Genomic DNA, 25372 nt, shown 5'->3' with positions numbered 1-25372 from the left:
TAAAAGCATGATATGCTAATTAGACTGGATGGCTGAATGACCTTCTGGACGAAGCCGAGGCTGCGAGGGCTGAGCCCCTTGCATGAATTTTGTGCATCGAGCCTCTAGTTTTACAATAAAAGTATTAAATATCTCATGTACTTTATTTATTACACATATCACTTTCACACCATCGTAAAGTCAAAAAATCATTACATTGAACCATCATTGGTGGGGGACCACCTGTAAAAGAATATTTTCTAGGAAATGAATAGCAACAACAATGTAACTAATGGGCAGCAAAAGGAATAAAGAGTTTAAATCCCAGAAATCTGGGCCTGATTGGAAAGAAATTGAACCTAACATTTACTAAAACAGCTATCTCTTGTTTGATTAAGATGTAACTCAACAGTGAGTTGAGGTAGGTGGGTAAGTGTTAACTGGAGGGAACTTCCCTTCACAAACTGCTTGGCGCTCTAGTTGTAGGCAAACCGTTCACGATCATCTCTTGCTTCTGTCACCGCTGGGTGTTTGGCTGGATTGGCTGCCGCTGGTACGGATGGGCTGGATTTTTCTTTGGCTGTGGAAGTCTGATCACCATGACTGCTGTCAGCCTGGATCGATACCTGAAAATCTGCTATTTATCTTACGGTAAGTAGGAAAGTTTCTAACTCCCTGATAGTCAAAGCTAGATGGCTTGTCAGAACTGTCCGTATTTCACCCATAGGCAATAAACAAAGATAATTCATAAACTCATTAATACTCAAGCGTATGTGTATTTATAATCTATCTTATTCTAGCATATGTTTAAAGGTTTGAACTGGTATCAATGTGGCTTTCTTTTAATACTACATGTATAAGAATGTCTGGTGTTTGCTTTTAAAAGTATCCTTTCCTTGTGTAAAGTGTGTAAGCTTCTCCCATGTTTTGCCATGCAGACAAAGGACACAAAATGCTTTGGAAGGATGTTAGGTCCGTGATGCTTAGCTGGTTCCCACACAGTAAGTGTAATTGTATGAGCTGTTTGTGATTCTCCTCAAACACCCAGGCTCCCTGTGATGGCAGAGATGAGGAATTCAACGGCCTGCCTCTAAGTTAGACAGCCGGGCAGCTGGGTCTGCAGGGAAGGACACACACAGAAACGTCGCTCAACGCCCCTTTTGTGCTATTGGTACATAGGTAGAAAGAAGAGTTGACGCGCCAAGAATAACCAAGTTTCCAGGGGCTAGAGTTTTTGTTTTGTTTTATTTGTTTTTGGTTTTTTCAGTGACTAGAATATTCCACATGTTAGAATAACTTTTTATTACCTTTACTTCTTGGGGTTCTGGGAACTTATTGAACCCACAATAGATGCATTTAACTTATGGGCTCATAAGTTAAATATTGAGAACCAAGGGCAGCCAGGGAATAATCTTGGCTCCCTCTGGATTCAGCTGCTCTGTCTCTCAATCTGCCAATCAGAGTGACTGTGACCGTGGGGACAGAGTACAGTCTGGAGCCCGAGGTGGGAAAGGTTGAGTTGACTTGCCACTCTCAATGTAATGGGGTTTTCTTTTATATTTTAAAAGTTTACAGTCCCCAAATCCAAGGAAATCATGCACAGGAAAGGGAAGGGTCATGATCCACCATCTTCACAATCCAGCACTCATTCTTTTATTTTTTTTAAACATTGTATCTCCTTTTGTAAACAGTTTAAAACTTCCAATAGAAATAGATTAAATTAAAATTCCCAATAAGATAAAATATACAACTATACATATTCTAAATGACTTCAGAGTCAAATTCTTTCTATAATCTTATATTTGGTCATATCAGTGATGGAAGAAGGCTTGATTTGGGGTGGTGAACACATAATGCAATATATAGATGATGTATTATAGACTTCTACACCAGAAACCTATAGGATTTTAGTAACCAATGTCACCCCAAGCAAGTCAATAAAAAAGAAAAATGTGGACATGTATACACTAGTACAGTGGTTATCAACCTTCTGGCCCTTTAAATACATTTCCTCATGTTGTGACCCAACCATAAAATTATTTTCGTTGCTACTTCATAACTGTAATGTTGCTACTGTTATGAATCATAATGTAAATATCTGATATGCAGGATGGTCTGAGGCGACCCCTGTGAAAGGGTCATTCGACCGCCAAAGGGGTTGCGACCCACAGGTTGAGAACCGCTGCACTAGTATATTATATCTGATATAATATATAGTGTAATATGATATTTATATATATTATAGACAAGAAGGCAAAACGTTAAACTTCCTGGGAATATTGGAGGTATATGAAGCCTTAATGTCTCTGCTTTTTAAATATTTTCTTAAACATAGGCTTTGTGTCAATTAAAGAGGTGATCTTTTCCATCCCTAGAATGATTACTGGGCATAACTCCTATGGGAACTGTGTATATTTATTTCCTAGCTTCTTCTAAGGTGGAACTGCCATAGGATGGTCTCATCATTTGATTTGACACACTATTGAACCCTCCACACAATGTCTTAGACTGTTGGAATTAGAAGATGGCTTGGGGATATGTAGACCTTTCTCCCATATAATGTGATAAATTGTTTTAAGACATCCCTGACAGACAGCCACTTGGCCTCTTCTTGAATAATTCCAGTGACCAGTGACGGGGAGCTTACTACTGCACAAGGCAGCCCATTCTCTGATTGGTCTGCTATCATTGTTACAATGTTATTCCTTATATTAAGACAAAACTGCCTCCCAGTAATCTCCACCCATTGGTCCTAGTTCTGACTTCTGGAGCAACACAGAACCAACCTACTAATCTACTCCCTCCTGTATTGACAGCCTTTCACCATACTCAAATGTAAGTATAAAACACCTCACCAAGTAACCCTAACCATAAATGCTTGTAAGTATGCCTATGCACATTCCCTAAATATATGGGATTTTCCATGCCCATGTTTTATCCATTATAATGGATAACCAAGAGTTGACATATATAGTTGTTATCCCTATCTGCTTGTGCTCAAAAAATTTTTAAATGCCATGTACTTGAAAAAATAGAGACAATAGAGTATATAAACAATCTGTTCTATTTCTTGTTAGCACTAAATGAGACAAATCCCAGGAGTGAAAAATGTATGTTACTGTAGTTCTTTATAGTTTGCAAGAGAGGCTTTGCATTATTTCACTTAGTCTTATTAAAACCTATAAGCAATATAGTCTTACTTCTTCCGTTTAACTCCTAAGAACACTAACATTGACGGGTTCCGTGAAGGTCAAATACTAGAATTGAGAAGTAGGCCCTGCTACCTTCCCAAACCTCACAGGGCACTAAGTAGGGGGCAGACCTTGAGTCTATGCCCAAGAAGTCATTCTTTTTTTATTAATATATTTTGATATTTCTTTTCTGCTACTGTAAGACCAAGGCAGGAAGGGGTCACTTCTCAGGCCCTGTGGTTTGAGGTGATAGGCAGGGGGTGGAAATAATTTCCCATGGGCTGCAGCCAACCTGCTCGTGGTGGTTGTGTTGAACTTTGGGAAATGCCCACCAGTGCCTTACAGCTCTTCCAGATGATTGCACTGTTTTTTTCCTTCTGGAATTCTCTTTTAGTTAATAGACACTAGTGCTGACAAATGGAGCTCATTATGTTTTTTTCTTTTGTTTCATTTTCCTGAAAATATTTTCACAGAATATTTTGTAGAATGTGATACCATCTACCTAGATTTCCTCCCTCTTCCCCTAAGGCTGTGTGAGTGTGGCTCTTGTGTTCAGAAGGTTGAAAGATTCAAAATCTGCCCTCACCAAGCAGAGTCAACCATTTCAATGTCACCTCAAACAGCCACAATAAATGGCCCACCAATCCCCGCTCGACAAGTGTTTAGGAAGACAAGTGAAATGAGAGACACAAAAGCTTTTAGGGAGAAGGGTACACATGCAGAAAATATAAGCACTGTCTTGTCATTTGATTCTACCTTGGATGACCCACTAATGCGTGCCTTTTTTAGTTCAGTCTACCAGTTGGCCTCTTGCATTGAATAGGATCTCAAAGTTCATTCTGGATGCTTCCCCAAGATCCTCCACTGTCTTCAGCATCCTCTCATCTTTTTTTCTGTCCTCTTTCCCCAGCTTTTGTCATGTCCCTCTCCAAAGGCTCCCAGATGTCTAGAGCAAACTATCCCTGTGAAATCACTTCCAATTTTGTTCTCTTAGAAAAAGGTCCAGCTCTGGAACTTTCCTACCTTCCCTCCGCTCTCCCTCAGGCTTCAGTTATCTGACCACTTCTCCCAGAAGCTAATGGAATAACTCTTTGGATGTGGAATTTGACATATCGAGGGGAGGTATTTGGGTGGAGGGCAGATTATATCTTGGTAATGGTTTTCTTCCACCTCCAGGGGTTTGGCTGAAAAGGAAGCACACCTACATCTGCCTGGCATTCATCTGGGCCTATGCTTCCTTCTGGACCACCATGCCCTTGGTAGGTCTGGGGGACTACGTACCAGAGCCCTTCGGAACCTCCTGCACCCTGGACTGGTGGCTGGCCCAGGCCACAGTAGGGGGTCAGATTTTCATCCTGAACATCCTCTTCTTCTGCCTCTTACTCCCAACGGCTGTGATTGTGTTCTCCTACGTGAAGATCATTGCCAAGGTTAAGTCCTCCTCCAAAAAAGTAGCTCATTTTGACAGTCGGATCCATGGCAGCCACATGCTGGAAATGAAACTGACCAAGGTAACTGCGGTAATCATTTACAGAGGTGTTTTCTAATCACTTAAAACTTCAAAGGGCAAAAAGGATAGGGAATGTTGGAGACTGGGAGATCTTAGAATCTCTACTGTTTATGTCCTTCTGAGCTTTGTTATTATTTATCTAAACCTTGTGGTATATCTTTTCTCTGTCTCTGTCTCTCTCTCATTCATACACACACATACATGCACACATACACACAATAATTGTAATATTTACCAAAATTATACAGTGGATCTATGGAGACTTATTCTCCCTGTTGGACAGAATAGTAATGGCTCTTATAAGTTATTAGCATAAGAATCATAACTTTTATGAATTATAAAATGCCTCACAGAATTCACTGTTTTGTATGGACTTTGATTGGGGACATGATTAGGGACATTCTCACACTTTATTTATAGAGTAAGAACTTAATACATCTGCTTTCCTATGGAAACTTAACACAGGAGCAATTTCTGCAAGTTTGAGTCCCCTGGTGAATGCTAGTTTTCAGAGTTGGCAGCAATTTAAATATTGTGACATAATGAAAAGGGCAGATAATTTGAAAACTAACTAGGGTTTTAATTTTATCACCAACATTTGCCAGGTTTGTGACCCAAAGCTAGACACGTTTAAATCTCTATTTCTTCACGAGTATAATCTATCACATTGGGTTATGGTGGAGATGTAATGAGGTAAAACATGTTATTCTATCATCTGGTGCATAAAAGATGTTAAATAAACCATAACTTCTTCTTTCTCTTTACACTTTCATCACGTCTCATCCTCATGTGGAAAATACTTTTCAGCTCATACTATCACAATAAATGACATACAGATAATATCAAGCTGTGTAATTAATATTGGTACACTGGACTTTCCATCTTATATTTTAAAGATAAAAGTAAATGTAGATGGAAATTCTAGTACTTCCTTCTGGTATCCCAATCAACCATGTTGATGGATAGCTCACCTTCAGGTGTCATCACCACCTACCTTAAGGACCAAGGTCTCAGGGACCTTACTAGTTCCCTTACTAATTCCTTTTTGACTGGAGATGGTTTCCTAATAAGTCAGGGCCTTCATCTTAGTCATTCTTCTCTCCAAGTTGCTGACTTTCAGTTGTTCTAAGATCTCTTGGTTGCACAGTTAAGCTAAAGATTCTTTTTTAAAAAATTAAAATACAGTTGACATCCAATATTAGATGTATAACCTAGTGATTCAACATTTACTAATATATTCCTTATGAGATCACCAAAATAGTCTTGTAACTGTCACCATACAAAGTTGCTATGATAATATTGACTGTTTCTCTTATACTATACTAGTACATTACATTCCTGTGACGACTTCCTCTTCTTCTTCTTCTTCTTCTCCTTCTTCTTCTTCTTCTTCTTCTTCTTCTTCTTCTTCTTCTTCTTCTTCTTCTTCTTCTTCTTCTTCTTCTTATGTTTTTTATAACTGGAGGTTTGTACCTTTTCTTCTCCTTTCCTTTTTTACCCAGTCCCCACTTTACTTCCCTCTGGCTACCATCAATTTATTCCAGTTGACTTTGGCTCCCTAAACTCCACTTGCTAGGCAGGAGGAAGTTTGATGGAACTTTTCATCATTCGAAGTCTATACCAATAACCTAAATACAGAGCAGCTCTTCATAGACAAAAGTGCAGAATTGGGAAGCATGATCTCCTTCTATCTTATAACTGGCTAAAAGTAGGGAAAAATTTTTCATAAAATGTAGGATCATGAATTAATTTATTCATGTTCAGCTCTTCCTTGAGCTCCTATTTTTTAAAAAATAAATAACTCCAAGTTACATTGGGTTACATTTAATCCAAATTCTATTCTATATCAAGCACTGTTCTAGGAACCAGGTGAATGCAACAGTGATGGTGTTCCTTTCTGGTCACTGATGGAAGTTGGCCCAGGGAAACAACACGATGTCTATCACACTGCTGTGGATTTCAGTTAATTTGACATATCATGAGGGTGCTGAGATGTCATATCACTTTCTCTTCTTCCATCCCCCAGTGTCATGGCTTTGAGACATTTTGATAGTCTTGCCTAGTGAATCTGGGTCCTCATATGCATGAGGCCATTCTCTAGTTTCTTCAAGTCTGTTACTCATCATCTCTCTCCTGTTTGTTTAATCGCTTGACTTGACCCATTCACAACTATGCATATGCCAGAATCTTGTTTTTTTTGTGTGTATTCTTAGAGGGTTGAAAACTTCTGAAGCTCATTATCCATATGAGGCGAAGCTCAGCACACACCATTTAATTTGATTTATAATCATTCTCCTTGTCCTGGACTGTATAGGTTAAACAGGCTCACCCAGACCAGATTAACCAAACAGATGTTAAATGAAAAGTGTAGGTATATATGTGCATGATTTTATTTTATGTATATTTTCTAAAATATATACTGAATGATATCATATTATATATTACTAGAGGCCTGGTGCATGAAATTCGTGCAAGGGATGGTTCCCTCAACCCAACCTGCACCCTCTCCAATCTGCGAGTCCTCAGGGGATGTCCTGCTGATGGATTAGGCCCGTTCCCCGTGGTTCTCTGCTCTCTGTAGGGCCTGCCTGCTCAACACCGCGATGACATGCAAGCAGGCCCTGCTGTCTGTTGTCTCTGGGGCCCACTTGCTGGCTCGCCCAGTTGCCACAGTGACCCACAAGCAGGCCCTGCTGTCTGCTGTCTGTGGGGCCCGCTTGCTGGCTTGCTGCCAGCGGGACCAAAAGGACTGGAGGACTCCTAGGGTGGGTCCAGCTGTGCTGACTGCCTGCCGCTCCTCCGGTGGGGCTGAAGGGACTGGGCGTCACCATCTTGTGGCTATGGGTGCCGCCATCTTTTGTGATGGAGTGACGGTCAGCTTGCACATTCCCTCTTTATTAGATAGGATTTCTATATTTCATTTACATATATAAAATCTATATTTAAATAACCAAACATATAGTGTTTCTAATTATTCATATTTGTGCAAAAACCTTAAGTCAAACTTGAACTCACAGTGAAAAATAAACACAACTTCCTATTGTGGCATATTCTGTACTAAATTAAAACTATTTTAAATTACTATTTAATTTTGACCTTGATTTTCTATACTGAGTGAAAATAAATAGGAAAAAAACCTCCTGCTGGGTCTTTTTCCTTCATTTAGCTACCTCTCAGGACTGGCAATTTGCCTGTTTGCTTGGAGCTTCTGATCTTCAGAACAGCCTGGTCTAAAAACTTATTACTTAAAGGCCACCTCCGAGGATTCTGGGATCAAAATCATTTACTTTTTTGTGTACTCTAATTATTTCTAGATGGGTTATTACCTGGGCCTGCGTTTTGCCAGTCTGGCTTTGTCAAGTTAAAAATTGATATTTTATTTATAACCCTTTTTCCACATTGTTGCGTCTCTCTAATTTATTTTAAAAAGTGGTTTTGCTAAGCTTTTGTAGCAGGCTGAAATTTCACAGACTACAGAAATTGCAGAGGTGTGCAAAGTAAAATAAAATAATGATAATCCTAAAGAAATCAAAAGGAAAAAAAAATATTCTATTTATATCCATGTCTATGACTCAGCCTAACCTCATTTTTAGGTCTTCATTTGACCTTGTAAAACAATGTTAAACAATCAGGATAAATTCAGGTGAATCAAGAGTTTTTGTCCTCTTCTCACATCTTTATAATTCCATGGTGCCAATGGGCGGGGCTCCTGGTCTGCTGGTTGTTTATTGATCCTGGCATTGCTGAGATATTTAAGGTTCCTTCTGGTCTCAGTCACCACTTGTCATGGGTCACTTTGCATCTTTCTTGTCCAAATATAAAGCCTCTTTAGATTCATTAACAATTCCAGCTACTTCCCCATCTTTTGACTGCAAATGTTAGGAGCTTGGTTAAAACCCTGAAAAGTGATGCATACATTTTCTGCTCTTCTATCCCCAAAGCATTGAGGCTCTATTGCTCCCAGAATCCCATCCCTGCCCCTCTTGCTCTCCCCCTCCCCACCCCATGCTAGCTCAGTGAAGTAGCTTCAGAACAGTTTCTCCAGGTCAGCTACCAGCTCCTCTGCTGCCCTCCCTTGCCTTCTGGCTGTAAGCTCTTCACCCACGCTGCAGTGGGAAAACTGGCTCCGACAGCACAGGCATCCCTTAAATTGTTCACATAATAAGCCTAATGCCCTGAGTCCTTCAAGTCTCTGGCTGCGGATACTCAAAGTCATTTTAATCCCACTCAAAACCTTCTTCTCTAATCTATGTTCTCTCTCGTAAATTTCCAGTTTCTTTTATGAAACTCAGACGCTGAGAAATGAATGTTTTACTTCTTTGGGTATGTTGGCTTCTAAAAACCTTCATACAAGGCAATGAAGGCCCTTGCTGCTACTTTACAGAGGGAGGTGTTGGAGTCACAGGAAGGAAATACCAGAAGCATAGATTAATTTTTCTAGGTATTATTAGGCAAATTCTATTAGTACTTCATATTTATTCATTTAACAGACGTAGATCAGCTATAGTGCCCCAGACCTATAGTTAGTATCTAGACCCTGTGGGTACCCAGCTTTCTCTTCATTTTCCTATTTCCTCTAAAGTCCCTGCCTAGCTTAAGACCCTTTGTAGGCCATCAGAGCACTTAGCATGTTTACTTTACTGAATCTCATGTTTGTTGCTCTTTTTTGAAAGACAGTAGGTAGGTGAAGGCAAGCACTGTTTGCTGCTGCCCCCCATCGCCTGGTGCCTGCTAGAATCTTAATCAAGATTGCTGTAATGAATACATAATTGAATAAATGAAGTTAGCCTAATTACGTTTGATGAGTGTTAAGTGGTCCCTTGACCCCTGGCTTCAGCCCCTCTTTCCCTTTCATTCCTGAGGAGGTGTTTTGTTTTGCTTTGTTCTTTCACCATGATTGTGAATTCTTTTTAAAATTCATGAACATAAATGTCTGCTTCCCTCAAAGGATTCCTCTCCTTTGTTGCTCATCAAGTGTTATTTATCATTGATGATTCGGATTCGGGGAACCACATGTGTATTCTAAGGGTAGTCTGTAATAAGGCTGACTGCATTGCTTTATTTTTTCACCTAATTAATTGACTTATTTTCTCTGTTTCTTCTTAGCTTAAACACCACTTCCCAGAGAAACATTCCCTGATTGAATTAGTCTTCTTATTATAATACTAGAAGCCCAGTGCATGAAATTTGTGCACAGAGGGGCGGTTCCCTTAGTCCAGCCTGCACCCACTCCAATCAGGGACCCTTCAGGGGATGTCCGACTGCTGGTTTAGGCCCTATTCCTATGGCAATCAGACACCCCTCTCACAATCTGGGACTGCTGGCTCCTAACCACTAACCTGCCTGCCTGATCGCCTCTAACTGCCTGCCCCTGCAAGCCTGGTTGCCCTCAACTGCCTGCCCCTGCCAATCTGATCTCGCCCCCAACTGCCCTCCCTTGCCAGTCTGATCTTGCCCCTAACTGTTCTGCCCTGCTGGCCTGATCACCCCTAACTGCCTCTGCCTGCCTGATCACTCCTAACTGCCCTCCCCTCCTGGCCAATTTGATTCTGATTGGTCAGTTTCTATGTCAGTCAACGTCTCTGGGCCTATCAATGGAGCCTGATCAGAAATGTGGGGCTGATCAGCAGCCCCAGTGGAGGCCTGGAGAGAAATGGTGGCGGGGCTGTTGGCCAGGCCGGGAGAGAAAGAGAGGCAAGTTCTGATCAATGGCTGCCACAGAGGCTATGGATCAGACCCTGCCTCTCTATCTGCAGGCCTCTCTCCAGGTGTGACCTGCAAACCCCTAGGCAGTCAGTGCTGGATCAGGGGCCTGCAGCGACCCCAGTCAGTGTTGGGTCGCCAGGGCAACCTAGCACTGTCTTCTGGTATGGTCCAGCCTTTGGTAGTAACAACCCTGGCTCTTTATTATATAAATTTTCATGCTGCCTTTATATTTTCTTCTTAGAATATATCACAATATATAATTAATTTACAATTACATATTTATTTTTTGTGATTATTTGCTCAATGTCTGGTTTTACCACTGGCAATAAGGCCCATAGGGTTAACAACCATATCATTTTGTTTACTTTATGGCTAGTTTTGCCACTAGCCCACCGAGAAGTCTCACATAGGTGACATGTGTTATTTATTTTGGCTGCCAGTGGCTGAGCCCCTTTCTGTGACTGGGATTTTTGTGTTGAGGAATTTCCAACATTTTATGTCTTGCTGAGGAGTGTGGGAAATCAGGGCTGGCAAAAATCGCCTCTTAATTTAAAAGATACAGAAAATCCAGTTATTAATTTTCCACGATTTCCTTGCAGCTAGAGTACAGCTACATGAGCCTGTTTCAGAAATTAGTGACACCAGATAAAGAGGCAGGGAGGTCTCTTCCCAGGCCCTGGCTACAGCAGCAGTAGTTTCTGCATCAGAACCAGTTCAGGGCATAGTTTTGGGTATCATTCCTGCCTTCTTAGCCTCAATTCTAAGTCCAGCATTCTCAGCGAGGCTGTGTCTTCACCAACACATTCCTTTTCTGTCTCTCTCAGCCAAGGTCTATTTCTATCGCTTGAACTCAGAATCTTGACAGATTCACCTTGAGTCAAGAACTTTCCCTCTCCAGACTTTAGTTTTCTCATCTGTGAAAAAAAGCTGTGGGAGGGAATTAAGTGATAACTAAGTTACCTTCTAAAACTCTGAGGTTTGCTCTGCTGGCATGACTCAGTGGTTGAGTATTGACCTATGAACCAGGATGGTTCGATTCCCAGTCAGGGCACATGCCTGAGTTTCAGGCTCCATCCCCAGTAGGTGGGTGTGCATGAGGTAGCTGATCAATGATTCTCTCTCATCATTGATGTTTTTCTCTTCTTTTCTGAAATCAATTAAAAATATATTAAAAAATAAATACAATTCTGAGATTCTGTAAAAATGGCTGATTGGTTGGATTATTTAAAGGTCTGTGGTGCCCTAGCCAGTTTTGCTCAATGGATAGAGCATCATGATGCCTGTGGACCAAAGGGTCCCAGGTTTGATTCAGGTCAAGGGCATGTACCTTGGTTGCAGGCTCCTCCCTGACCCGGGTCCTAGTTGGGATGCATGCAGGAGGCAACCAATCAATGTGTTTCTCTCATATTGATATTTCTCTCTGTCTTTCCCTCACTCTTCCACTCTCTCTAAAAATCGATGGAAAATTATCCTCAGGTGAGGATTAAAAATTTTAAAAAAAGATCTGTGGTAATAGCTCTTATTTCTAAAACCACCTGGCCTCCCCACCTGAGTGCCTGAGTGTTTGCCCACCTCCAAATAGTAGTATCCCCATCTTGGCTCACCTGTAATGAACAGTGAACTCTCTCTTGTTTTGTTGAACCAGATACTTATAAATGTACTAGAGGCCTGGAGCGTGAAATTTGAGCACAGATATGGTCCCTAGGCCTGACCTGTGATCAGGGCCATCTTTCCCATCTGCTGACAGCCAGCCCCACTCCCCACTGCCACCCACCCCCAGTTTCCTGTTCCCTATCAGGTGATTGGAGCTACAGGCCAGGGGAAGGGACCAAGAGGTTGGCTGGCAGGCCCTGATCAGGCGATGCCTGCGGGCTGGGGGCAGCTCCTGCATTGAGTGCCTGCCCCCTAGTGGTCAGTGCACATCACATCATAGCAACTGGTCATTCCACCATCTGGTCGATTTGCATATTATGTTTTTATATAGAGAGATATTTTCTTTTCTATATGCCAGCCACTACCTTGTTGGGGAATATTGTGTTCAGTTTTAGATAAAAACTCTAAAACACAGATGCATAGAGTGACATGACCTAATTTACACTCTCCTCTCAACAAGCTTTTGCTTGTTTATAGAGTAGTGGTATTTTAAGATTTGAGAAAATTGCAACTGGGAAGTGCAGAATTCTTCTTCTGCTTCTTTTTTTAAAAGTATGAATTGATGTTCTCTACTTGGATCAACAACCAGGGGTGACATATGGCAGACACACCAAAGCTCTCAAGAGTTATTTTTCTAGAAAAGTGTTTGAAGGAGGGTTTGGGGCAGTTGGTTGTAGTTGTCATCCTGCTGATAACATAGAAGGAAGGTAGAAACTCAAACCAGATATTCTTAGAATGGTTGAATTACTTAATTTCTTAAAGTTGGTGTGAAAGGTTAATATCACCACCCAAGCTTTTATATATATGAGGAGTCTGGGGGCGAAAGGAGGGAGATCATGATGTCAAGTCCTCTGCCTTCCTCTATACCATTGAAATTATCACTCAGTGACAGGCTGGAGTCTTATAACTGGCATCTACTACTGCATTACTATCTTTTAATATCATTTTCCCACTTTAATTGGGAGCAACTCTATAAAATTTCTAACTAGACCCAAGACAAAAAAAAAATCTAAACCAAATCTTATTATTCCTATGCTCCTGTCAATTGTAGGACTCCTTAACCATTCTCTCATTGCACAGATGTGGTGATGGCTCTTCTTGTGACCTTATCTCATCCCAAACACTGAAATATATTTCTTATTAGTGGTCTAGCTGCTTCACCAATCTGATTCAGTCCCATTATTGGTGAGAAATTTCTTCCATCTCTTTGGTCTTTCTGTTAAGCCTTTACTTCCACATCAATTCCATGTCCTCGTCACATCTATTTCATTGTTTGAGAGGGCATGGAGCTTTAGATGCTGGCTGAAGTCTTACTCATATCAGGGCAAAGGAGCCTGATGGGAAAACTGAAATAGTGGTTCTTAGAGGTTCTGCCTCATTCACATTGGTCCTTGGAGCTGAACCAAGATGAGAATCCAAAGCCCAGAGTATCTCCACATCAGTGACTGTCCCTCAATTCTACATCACCCACACGAAGAGGACAGGACCCCCCTTCTTGGAACTCTCCTCTGCTGGGAAGGTTCAGGTGTGTTGGATCCAACAGCAGACCCTGTAATTGGAGAATTTACTTTCAGTCCTATTGTTTTAATTGTCTAATTCACTGGACTTGATCCATACGGGCAATATCAGTTACATGACACTTGATGCCAGTCTGCACTGGAGCTGAAACACAATGATATCCCTTGGTCTCTGCAGCAAGATGATTTTGAAAGGAACTGGCCTGCAGATGTGATTCTTTTGTAGAAGCTAAACACGTATTCTGTGATTTTCCTCCCACAAAAACTGCCCAATTTAAGAATTTAAAGTTCCACTGCTTTCCCAGTGAACCAAAAAGCAGTGATAAAAGTGCAACAATTAAAAACTAAACAACTTAGAGAAAGAAGACAGGTACAGGTGCCTATGTTATAACGGGTTTAAGGATATCTGGGAGAAAATTCTGGAAGACAGAAATGAGGACACATTCAGAAATGAGGAGGGCAAGGAACAGACTACAGAAATGATTGAACACGTTGAGTATAAAACTGAGTAGAAAGTTTTGGGAAAACAGCACTCTACATGAAAGTTTTGGAAGATTTTGTAAAATATCTTAAAATAGGTTGAATATTTTAATGTTTAATATTTTGTGGAATACATTTTAACATGAGAAGGTTGAAAATAATGAACATCCCTCATTTTAATTTCGTATTCACTTAAAAAACATAAGTAACATTTTTTAATACCTTTTAAATCCAGGGTTCCTTCATTCTTTCTACTTTTAACCTGCTCTATTCATTCACTTTAAAGTATTCAGCTTTATTATAATCTCAGAAAAACCACACTGATTTATTTGCTGTGTTTAAAAACTACAGTAGTTCAATTCTCGTATGCCATTTTAAAAGGGATAACAGAATGAAAATGTGTTTGGTCCTTCCTGTCGCCCACTGCACACTTCCATGATAGTAGAAAATATGTAAAATGTGGAATGTATCATGGACTAAGTGCTGATCTATTTTTTTGTCAATGACTCTGGCAGCAATACAGAAAAACAGCTTTTAATTAAGATACTGTGAAATAAAAACCTCACCAAAAGGAGAAAGGAGGGTGCTATGTTAAGTTCCCAGACATCTGCTAAAGCAAGTTTTATTTATATAGTTATTGTTTATTGGGGGTTTGAAAAAATAAACCCTCAGTGTGAGCCTGGAGGCCTCCATTACATTTACAAACAAAACTCACACAGAGCAAACCAAATACAATCTCACCCAGGGAATCTTCTGCAGAAAAATGAGAAAGCAAGCAGGCAGGGGACCTGGGCGTGTGTGGTATGCCTGGTTTATAACTGTGAAGCACAGGTGAGAATTTTGGCTCAGGACCTTAATACAAGGCTGTAGAACAGGCTTCAGGTCCCACGGGAGATCTGGGCTAATTTGATTCATCTCCTTGGGATTAGATTTTCTATTTGCAAAGTGGAGTGAAATTAAATATTGTTGAGGGGTTTTTGCTGTTGTTTTGCTGCAGTTATGTTTTAGAGATGAGCCTTGAACTTTTGGGGTGAAATTCTAGAACCTGAGACTTAAGGATAGATTTGCTTGTTATTTGACACATCACACACATGCAGGGTTCCTGGGGTGAAGGCGCACTGCTGACAGGCTGTTCACAGGCCAAGCAGACTGAGGGGTATGGACAGTTCCTGCAAGCAACACTCTGCTCCCACAAAGCACGTTGAAATGTGCATGCACACAAATGACTTTGCTGTAAAAAATACTTATCCAACTAGATTTCTATTATTATTATTTTTAATCCTCATTTTAGGATATGTTTTTATTGACTTTTAGAGAGGAAGAGAGAGGGAGAGAGAGAGAGAGAGAGAGAGAGAGAGAGAGAGAGAGAGAGATATGAGAGAAATACATGGCTTGGTTACCTCCAGCATTTGTGTACTGACCTGGGATAGAGCCCTGATCCTGGGTATGTCCCAGAATGGAACCCACATCCTTTTGATGTACAGAATGATGCCTCAACCAACTGAGCCCCCTTCAAGGGCTCCAATTGGATTTCTAAAGCAAAAAGGGATGCATAAATATTGTTGCTTTAACTCTATTAATAAAATATTTTGTGTCTCATTACTCATTATTGATCCTCTACACCAGTTCTTCATGACCTTGATGTTGGAAATTGTTATTTTATTTCTAAATAAGGGGATAGGAAAAGAAGTGGCCCCTGGCCTCAGATAGCTCCATCCAGGGCTGTAGGGAACTCAAAGGTAAAAGGAAGGCCCATTTCCCCAGAAATCCATGATGGGTTTGATTATACTCTCTCTAGTCATGTGCCCCTCCCTGTTCCTGCTAATGCAGCCAGGGACACACAGTCATCTGGTCAACCTGCTCATGTGATGCCTGGTCCATAAAATAGCCTAGGGGTGGGAATGCTAAGGTACTCACACCCCTATGTACAGGATATACTCAAAAGAGAAACATAAACCATAACAAACAAAACCAGATATCCTCTACACAGCAGACTGATTTGAATATAGATAGTATCATTATAGCAGGTCCTTGAATAATGTTTTGTTCAATGTCATTTTGTTCTATTGTTGATGAGATGAGATGTTGTAGGAACTTACTCTTATTTTTATCAAAGTTAGTTTTGTTATAAGTTGTTTCATTTATAATTGCAGACCTATTGATGACGTTAAGTGGTTATCTAACAGAAAGACTATTCTAGTAGATGACAGTGTAAGAATACTTTGAAGTTATTGTACTTTCCCTCAGTGAGGACATGAAATAGCTCAAGTTTAAAGAAAATTAAAACCAGCCTTAGTGGGTTTGGGTCAGTGGATGGAGCATCGCCCCGTGGACTGAAGGATCCCGAGTTTGATTACAGTCGGGGCACATACCAGGTTGCAGGCTAGGCCCTGGTCTGGGTCTTTGTGGGAGGCAACCAATTGATGTGTATCTCTCTCACATTGATGTTTCTCTCTCTGTATCTCTCTCCCTCCCTTCCCTTCTCTCTAACCGTCAATGGAAGAATATCCTTGGGTTAGAATTAACAAAACAAAACAAAAAACCTGATAAGAGTAATAATTCTATGTGGGCAGAGATTGTGTCTGCTTCATTCATTGCTTTATCCTCAACACAAAACATACAAGAGATACTCAATAATACTTTTGGATCGGACGGATAAACAATGACCTTTCTACCTCCTGGTTTCCTCCTCCTCATTTCATTTTACTGGTTAATCTTCCTAACCACAGCTCTCATTATGTCTCCTGCTCAAAAACCTACTAGTGCCTCAGAGCATATGGAATTAGGTGCAAGCTCAGTTATTTGTTATACAAAACCCTGCATACATGGATGTTATCTTCTTTCCAGCATTATCTTCCTTTGCTGCTTTCTCATACGCCAAAGTATATTGCTCACCAATTCCTGTATGAACTTCACAAATACCTGTCTGTGCCTTTGCTCACGCTGGTCTCACTACTGTTCCATTATTTCCACTTGCCAGCATGAAGGTTATATGCTACATCCCTCATGAAACTCAGTGTGTCCCATAGCATGTAATTGTGTCCTCCTGGCACTTAACTCCTGTTCAGCCTTGTCCTGTAGTTATTTGTATTCTAGAGGATACAGTCAGGCACAAGGTGTACAGGTACCGCCACAGCACTTGTTAGTGTCTCCTGCCCAAAGCACTTTTTAAAAAGCATTTACTGAATTAAAGTGAGAGGATCTATTCTATAGGGCCAGGTAGATAGTTGCAGGGCATTAATTATGGCTACATTACTAAAGGGACTGAATTGCATATTGTGAGAAACTAGAGAAGATGTTTTAAATCCTATTTCCTTTTATTGTTAATCCTCACTAGAGGAGGATCTTTTTTCCATTGGTTTTTTTTTTTTTTTTTAAGAGAGTGGAAAGGAGGGGCAAGAGAGTGAGTGAGAGACAGACAGAAAGAGAGAGAGAGAGAGAGATGTGAGAGAGACACATCATTTAGTTGCTTCCTGCACACACCTGACCAGAGTGGGGATTGAACCTGAAGCCCAGATACAGCCTTTGGGTTCTCAGGCTCTCACTCTAATCACTGCTCAGAGCTTAAATCCTATTTCTAATTATTCTTTGGCTTGAAAGTTTAGAGGCCTTTAATGTAAATATATTTTTGTGAGAGAGAACAGGGCTTTCTGGAAAAGTCTCATTTATACAACTGTGTCACTTTGGTTAAAGCTCAGTGATTCTTTTACTTTGTAGCTAGTGAATTTCCATGATCTGAGCCTCAGTAAGAAAAACTTGAACCAAAAGAAATAACATTTAATAGAAATCTCTGAAGAAGATTCATATTAGAATTTCAAACAGGGGCAGAGTTTCTAACTTTCCCGAGGCAAATACGGGTGATGTAAAATTTCATCAAGGTGAACATATTTTCCATCTAGTTTTTAACTCAACGTGGGCTGAGAAGTCAAGAAATTGCAGGAGCAATGATGTCTTTTTTGCATGATTTCCAGTGCCATGTAGGCACTGTGGGACAGTGTTTATAGGGTTAAACTTTGGGCCTTTGGGTACATTCAAATTCTGGAGTGAAGAATGCATGAAATGTGGTAAGTGGGATAAAGAATTGTAATAACTTCTCCTAGCCTAGCATTTCAGAAGTTCATATGAAATGATTCTTACAGACAGGAGAAATGGAAAGAGAATAGACTTTATTGAGTATCCATAAGCTTACCTGCCTTTCCGCCACACCAGGATTCCCAGCAGGTGTCCTGATTTTGTTGCCTGTTGCCTTCTCTCACTAGGTGGCCATGCTGATTTGTGCGGGCTTTCTGATTGCCTGGATTCCTTACGCAGTGGTCTCTGTGTGGTCAGCTTTTGGGAGGCCAGACTCCATCCCCATACAGCTCTCTGTGGTGCCAACCCTACTTGCAAAATCGTCAGCAATGTACAACCCCATCATTTACCAGGTCATCGATTACAAACTTGCCTGTTGCCAAACTGGTGGTTTGAGAGCAAACAAGAAGAAATCTTTGGAAAACTTCAGGTAAAATTTCAGAAGCTGGAAATGAGTGATATTCGTTGGTTTCAGAATCCCATGGGGTTCAAGCCACTCCAATGCGCTTCCTACTTAGGGTCAGTGCTTATCACTTAGGAGTAGTGTAGGATTGGTTTTATTTTCTTTCTTTTTTTAAAAATATATTTTATTGATTTTTACAGAGAGGAAAAGAGAGGGATAAAGAGTTAGAAACATCGATGAGAGAGAAACATTGTTCAGCTGCCTCCTGCACAACCCTATTGGGGATATGCCCGCAACCAAGGTACATGCCCTTGACCGGAATCGAACCTGGGACCCTTCAGTCCATAGACCGATTGTCTATCCACTGAGCCAAACCGGTTAGGGTGGAAAAGCTTTATTTGCTTCATCAAAATTCCTGAAATCAGATAATGAGATAAGTAGGAGATGATGACATGAGAGTGAGAAAAGTGATTCTATTTTTTGATATTTTACTTATTTTTCAATTAAAGTTTACAATCAATATTACTCGGTGTTAGTTTCAGATGTACAGCATAGTGGCTAGAAAATCATGTACTTTACAGAGCAGTCTCCCCAAATGTTTCAAGTATCCACATGGCCCCATTCATAGTTATCACGATATTATTGGCTATATTTCCTATGTTCTAATCTCCATAGCTGTGACTATTCTATAACTACCAATGTGTACTGCTTAATCCCTTTACCTTTTTCTGTTTTTGATTATAGAGCAACTAAGATATGAAGCTGTGTTCATTTGAACAACCATTATGTATCACTCTTCCTTATCTGGGACCAAACCCATTGAACTCCAAGACTATAGTTCCACATGGCACTGATCCAAAATTAAGTTCTCCTGTTTGGGACATTTCTATCACTAGCTAAGAGTATAAGATTTGGGCAGGCAAAAATAGGAGAGAAGGGGATGACATTGTCATTCTGCCAGGTTCTTTATTTTATTTTCACAAGAGCCCCCTGTTATCCCTTCTCTTATCTTTTTCAGATAAGGAAAACTGAAGTTAAGTGAGCTTCCCAAGTTTACCTAGGCAGGATGTAGCAGAACAGGGATTTAAATTCAGGTCTATTGAGTTTCAAAATTCATTCTCGTTGATCTATGCTGATTCTACTTCACCAGGAATAAGTGAGTTTGGGGATCCAGTACCATTTCCCCTAAAGGCTCAGGGTAGGTAAAGAGTTGAGGATTATATGTAGTCTTCTGTGTCCAGTCAGGGCCAATCCCAGCAGTAGAATGTGGAATAGGTACCTGAATTTATGATCTGAAGTGAGGGCTATTGAGAAGGCCCAGGTTCTCTGAGCCCACTTTTTTCTTACTCACTTGAGGTCTAGTTATTTTTCAAAACAATTTTCTGCAAATAAGTAGGAAACAGAAGTGGGGGTGGTATAGAACTAGCTATGAGAAGATGTGGTTTTTTATCTTGTTCTTTCACTGTGCTTAAGTGACCGATCTCTTGACCTTTTGTTTCCTCACCATGTAGGTACAGGATCAAATGAAAAAGATAAAATGAAAGTACAAATAAAAGGAGGTGTTGTCATTTTTTGCTATGGTACAGGGGAAGAAACACACAATATGGAGGTAGAAGATCAGCATTTAAGATCGATTTTGCTATTTACAATAGGTCTAAAATTGGGGGGCAAATTAACAACTTAGAGCCCAGGATTGGAATGAGCTGATGGCCCTACTCATGTTCCTATATTGTAAGAATTATACAAAATGTACATGTGACAAGGGCTAAGAACAACTGTTAACCCCCTTACACACACACACACACACACACACACACACACACACACACACACACATTGTTGGTGTTTAATGCCTTCTCGGTTGAATTGAAAAAAATTCAAATACTAAACCAAAATGCATCTATTTTGGAAGTAATAACACTTTGTCCTTATCAACTATTGATATTCTATTATGAATAAGGTAGAGAGGATACTTTTAATAGAGCAGTTATGAAAGAAAATAATGGGACACTTCTTCTTCTGAAGGAGATGGGAATTTGACAGGAAGGGCTGAAGGCAAATTTCATCCACCTCACAATTTTGCCACAGATTGACTGTGTTCTGCACATTCACTCACAAGTGTGAGCAGCACATACATATTCAACACTCAACAATGACACGACAGGGATTTATGTGGAAGAAAGTGGCTTAAGGCTACAAACCTTTAGAGAAATCAACCAGGAGAGAGACAGTTCAGCACACCTGCTCCCGTGAGTCATTTATAGGAAATATGGCCATTGCTTTGCCAGAGGAAGACAAGGACTGTTTCCTTTACTCCAGAGTGTCAGCTTTCAGGGGAAACAGCAGGCAGTCAGGCTGAAGCAAGGAGGAGCCCTTAGGTTCTAGGGGCTGAAGCATCTCCAGGGGAGGTATGCTGAAGAGTATGATGAGTTGCAGATTTTAGAAGGATCTGCTTCAGACCAGAGCAGAAGGGTGAGAAGTGACCACCAGAGGTTTCTTCATAACTTTTCAAAGGGAAAAAAACACACAAATAAACAAACAAAAAAACTTGTTTGTCTTTGTTGTTATTAAAGAGCCAAGAAAGTGTGTGACATGGAGTTCCCACCACACCCCCTGTAGAGTGAGGTGATATGAAGCCAGTCTAGAATGGGTAATGTTTTACCAGAACAATTCAACCAAATTATTCTGAATTAATTGATATCTGTGTACTTTCCTTTTCTGAAATGTGTTTGCTTTTAATGGAAGACCCTCTAGACTCCAGGAATAGTTTGATTTCAAAGAAAAGAGCTAATGTGTTGAATATGAGTAACTGTAACAGTTCATTGAGTTAATTCATCCCCCACCCCAGCCCCAAAATTAAGCTGATAAAGGAAAAAATACATCCAAGACCCATTTTTGATATGGTATTTATTCACCCCCCCCACACACACACACACACATAGGGTGTCCAAGTATAGCTCCTATATTTTGGAAATTGTTTTTCTCCACCTTGTTGCATGTACTAGTAAGAGACACAGAGGAAATTTTGAAAAATTACTACTGCCAGACTTCACCTGCAGAGATTCAGTTTTAACCAGTCTTGACTGGGGCTGAACTTCAGTTGTTTGATTGTTTAACTTTCCCAGGTGGTTCTCATTTACAGGCACTGTTGCCAGCCAGCGAACCAGAGCCTTGGAAAAGAAAGCATTAGTGCAGCTCATGGAATCATAGGCCTTTCACCCATGGTGACCGACTGTCAGTGACAGATGACCCAGACAGCAGATGCTAAGCCAATCTTAGATGGAATAGAAAAGTTCAAAAGACACTGGGGGTACATGGTGAAGAACAAAAACATTTTACTTTCCTAGGATTTTAGTAAATATAAAGAAGAACAGAGCCCTAAATTCCGCATTGTTATTGTAATCAAACTTCTGACCACCTTAGTTTTACTAGTAATGCTGTCTTCAATAAGAATGCTCTTTCAGTAGGTGAGTCATAGGGTGCAAATAAATGGTAGACAGGTAGACAGTGATTATTTTTTTCTCCTAGAGGACAGCAAAATTACTAGAGCACAGGAAATGTGGCATGAACAAGTGGCATGTTTTTGAAAAGCTTTATCCAAGGGATTACTTTTATTTTGAGAATACTAAATTGAATTATTACTTTTTATCTTTTTGAAAAATATGTTTTTATTGATTTTAGAAAGCAAGGAAGGGAGAGAGGGAGAGAGAATCACCGATGGAAAACATAGATCAGCTGCCTTCTGCATACTGGGGATAGAGCCCTCAACCTGGGTATATGCCCTGACCTAGAATAAAGCCCAAGATCTCTCAATGCACAGATTGATGCTCAACCAACTGAGCCGTATCAGCCAGGGTTCTTTTTATCTTTTTAATTTAACTCTTGTGCATATAATATTCATGCTAGTCAATGTTGACATGACGTGCATATATATGTGTGCGTGTATATAGGCAAATAGAATACATACTAAATTGCATTGTTCTTCTCTATCTAGGCTGCACACTATAACTACCGTCAGGGAGGCTTCTGCTGTGCTGGAAATCCATCAGGAGGTATGAAGATGGACACAGCATCACATGGACACCATTAGTCACTTCTTTGCCTCTTCACTGCTGTTAATGTTTAATTGCAAACACACTTTTCTCTGTGTTATATTTTTATATTTTGTACACTTTTCCTCTTTCTCCTTAAGCCAGGATTTACTAGGAAATATACCAATGGTCAAAAGGAATCTAGATTATAAGATGCTGCTTAAATAATATTACTAGGAAGAGAGACTCCTTGGAATTCTCTTTTTATTACTATTTTAAAACCTATTGTGATGTCAAACAGTGTTAAGTCTGAGATATGAATAAAAATGTTTAAAAGTTTTATTTATTAGGGTATTATTTAATTCCATTGCCTCATCACTGTTATGTATTAAGGTGGGCAGTTTCTGGGGTTCAGGGAGGTGGGTGATCACTGGGACCCTGTGCTGGACCATGGCTTTGACGGGTAGATGTTTGGATTCTCACAGCCACTCTCTTCTCATGCAGACAGAGGTTCCAAGTCTAATGGTAGAGATTCTACAAAGTTGTCCTCTGGGGAAATCAATTTTGCCTTAATTCCCCCAAAGCTCTCTTGTATCTCAGAATTTGAGGACTGAAATAATTTGAGGAGTGATGATAATTTTACCAGTGTGGGTTTTTCTCATTAAATTCTACATGCTAATATAGTGGGTGTAATAGGCCATTAGCAACTATAATTATTCCAGAAACAAATTTAGAGAAAATAACGATATATGTGTCATTTCATTGTTTGTTACCTTTATTCTTTCTTGTGTCTGTCTTTTGTTTTCAATAAATACCTTGTAAGGTTAACAGGTAATGAGCTACAGATAAAAATGAGAGATAATTTCAAAGGCTGATAGATTCATGTCTTTTAAGAGTTAATGAAAGGGCAGGCATGTAAATACTAGGTCCAAATTAGTCTTCAATTCACTGTCTATACTTGATTTTCTTTCTTAATCCAAGGAGTTGGGCCACCTATTTTAACTCAAGCCCTAGGCAGGTATTCTCCAGGTTCTCCTGCCCCATCCACCTGCTCCTGCTGCTTGAATCTAAGCCCTGCTCACCAATTCTGATCCTACCTTTCTGATCATATCTGGCGAGATAAGTGAGAAATGAAAGAGAGAGACCCCTCTGGAGCGACTGATAATCTCTCCATTCTTTGCATTCAAGTATTTATAGAGAACTAGAGGCCTGGTGCACAAATTTGTGTACCAGTGGGGTCCCTCAGCTTGGCCTTCAAGATTGGGCCAAAAGAGGCTTTCTGACATCCCCCAGGGGGTCCTGGATTTTGAAAGGGCATAGGCCAGGCAGAGGGTCCCCACCAGTACAAAATAGGGCCTGAGGAGGGACACAGGAGCTTGGCCAGCCAGGGAGGGACCGAGGGAGGGCTCCAGGGCATGTCCAGCCTGTCTTGTTCAGTCCAGATCGGCTGGACCCCAGCAGCAAGCTCACCTACTGGTCGGAGCGTCTTCCCCCTAGTGGTCAGTGCACACCATAGCGACTGGTTGACTGGTTGACTATCTGCCCCCTGGTTATTAGTGCACATCATAGCAAGCAGTTGAGCGGCCTTAACTTATCATTAGCATATTATGCTTTGATTGGTTGAATGGCCGACTGGATGACCAGACACTTAGCATATTGAGTTTTTATTATATAGGATGGGACCTTCCTCCAATGTTCAGCCCTGGTACATGGCACCTTCAATTTCTTTGTTTTTGTTTTTGTTTTTTTGTTTTTTTCATTTTCTCTAGAGTTGGGGTGAAGGTGAGGAATGAGCTGATGTGGAGCAGTAGTTTAACATTAGTATTGAATAGATGTGTGTATAAAACAGACTTTATGATTACAGCAAGAGAAAGGACAATTCTGCCTGGGGCTTGGGACTACTTACCAAGTCTTGAGAAAAGAGGCAGAATTGTCATGAGAATAGAGAGGCAAGGGACTTTTAGGCAGAGTGTAAAGTACAGAGGTGTGAAAGCGTGTGGGGCCACAGGTGGATGGGACACAGATGCAGAGCACAGAGTCTCTGCCTATGTCTACACCCAAACTCAGTTCCCTGTGAAATGGGAACAGTAACAACTGTTCATTTACAGAATTGTGAGGCTTAAATGCTATAAAAACACCATGACTGAGGAAGTACCCCCTACATATCAGCAACTGCTATAAATATTATTAAGGTGGGTGCTGGTGGTCAGACGTGGGGCTGGAAATGGTAGTTAGGCAAGGCCAGACCAGACACAAGGGGCTTTGTTTATGCTGTAATATGAATTTTACCTTGAACATAATGGAGAGACCCTGCGGGATTTTAGGCAGGAGAAGGAAGTGATGAGATTTATAATTTTGAGAAAGATCAGTCTTATAGCAGTGTAAAGGATGGATGGTCCTGAGTGGGGGTGGGGTTCAAGATTAGAGGTTGGGAGATCAGTTAGGTAGCTTCATAAAGAAATTACAATTTATGAGAGTTTGAATTAAGGAATAGTAATAGAAATGGAGATGAGAATATAGGTTTACAGTATTTTCAGAAGTAGGAAATCTTGGTCATTGATTACATGTGAGATGAAGGAGTCAAGGATGACAAGAGGCCTCTGTTTAGGAAATAGTGAGAATAAAGGTGTCCACAGAAGGGAAAATGTAGGAAAGGGAGTGGGATAGGGCAGACAGTTCCTTACATTTGAGATCTGTTGAACACAGAGTTTCCACAACACAGGTGAAGTTATTTAAAATAGGAGTTAAAAATAATCAAAGTCATACCCTATGATAGAGGGAGTATAGAGTTCGGGAGTTAAGCAGGTAGGACAAGACTGTTAAGGGAGACT

At 40.5% G+C, this 25372-nt stretch overlaps 1 protein-coding gene across 1 annotated transcript in view; it reads left to right on the top strand.

Annotated features, from left to right (window-relative positions):
- OPN5 (opsin 5) overlaps nucleotides 1-22568 on the top strand; it is a gene marked incomplete at both ends in the record, with an annotated part of 29524 nt that extends 6956 nt beyond the window's left edge. Inside the window, 4 exons of the mRNA XM_081094646.1 lie at nucleotides 460-630; nucleotides 4347-4681; nucleotides 18296-18537; nucleotides 22505-22568. Coding sequence (XP_080950772.1) covers nucleotides 460-630; nucleotides 4347-4681; nucleotides 18296-18537; nucleotides 22505-22568 — 812 coding nt within the window. The remainder of the gene's footprint in view (nucleotides 1-459; nucleotides 631-4346; nucleotides 4682-18295; nucleotides 18538-22504) is intronic.
- Between the last annotated feature and the right edge of the window lie 2804 nt (nucleotides 22569-25372).

Source organism: Myotis nattereri (genome assembly GCF_964212035.1).
Source record: "Myotis nattereri genome assembly, chromosome: 6".
NCBI lineage: Eukaryota > Metazoa > Chordata > Mammalia > Chiroptera > Vespertilionidae > Myotis > Myotis nattereri.
This window is presented reverse-complemented; position numbering and strand designations above follow the sequence as displayed.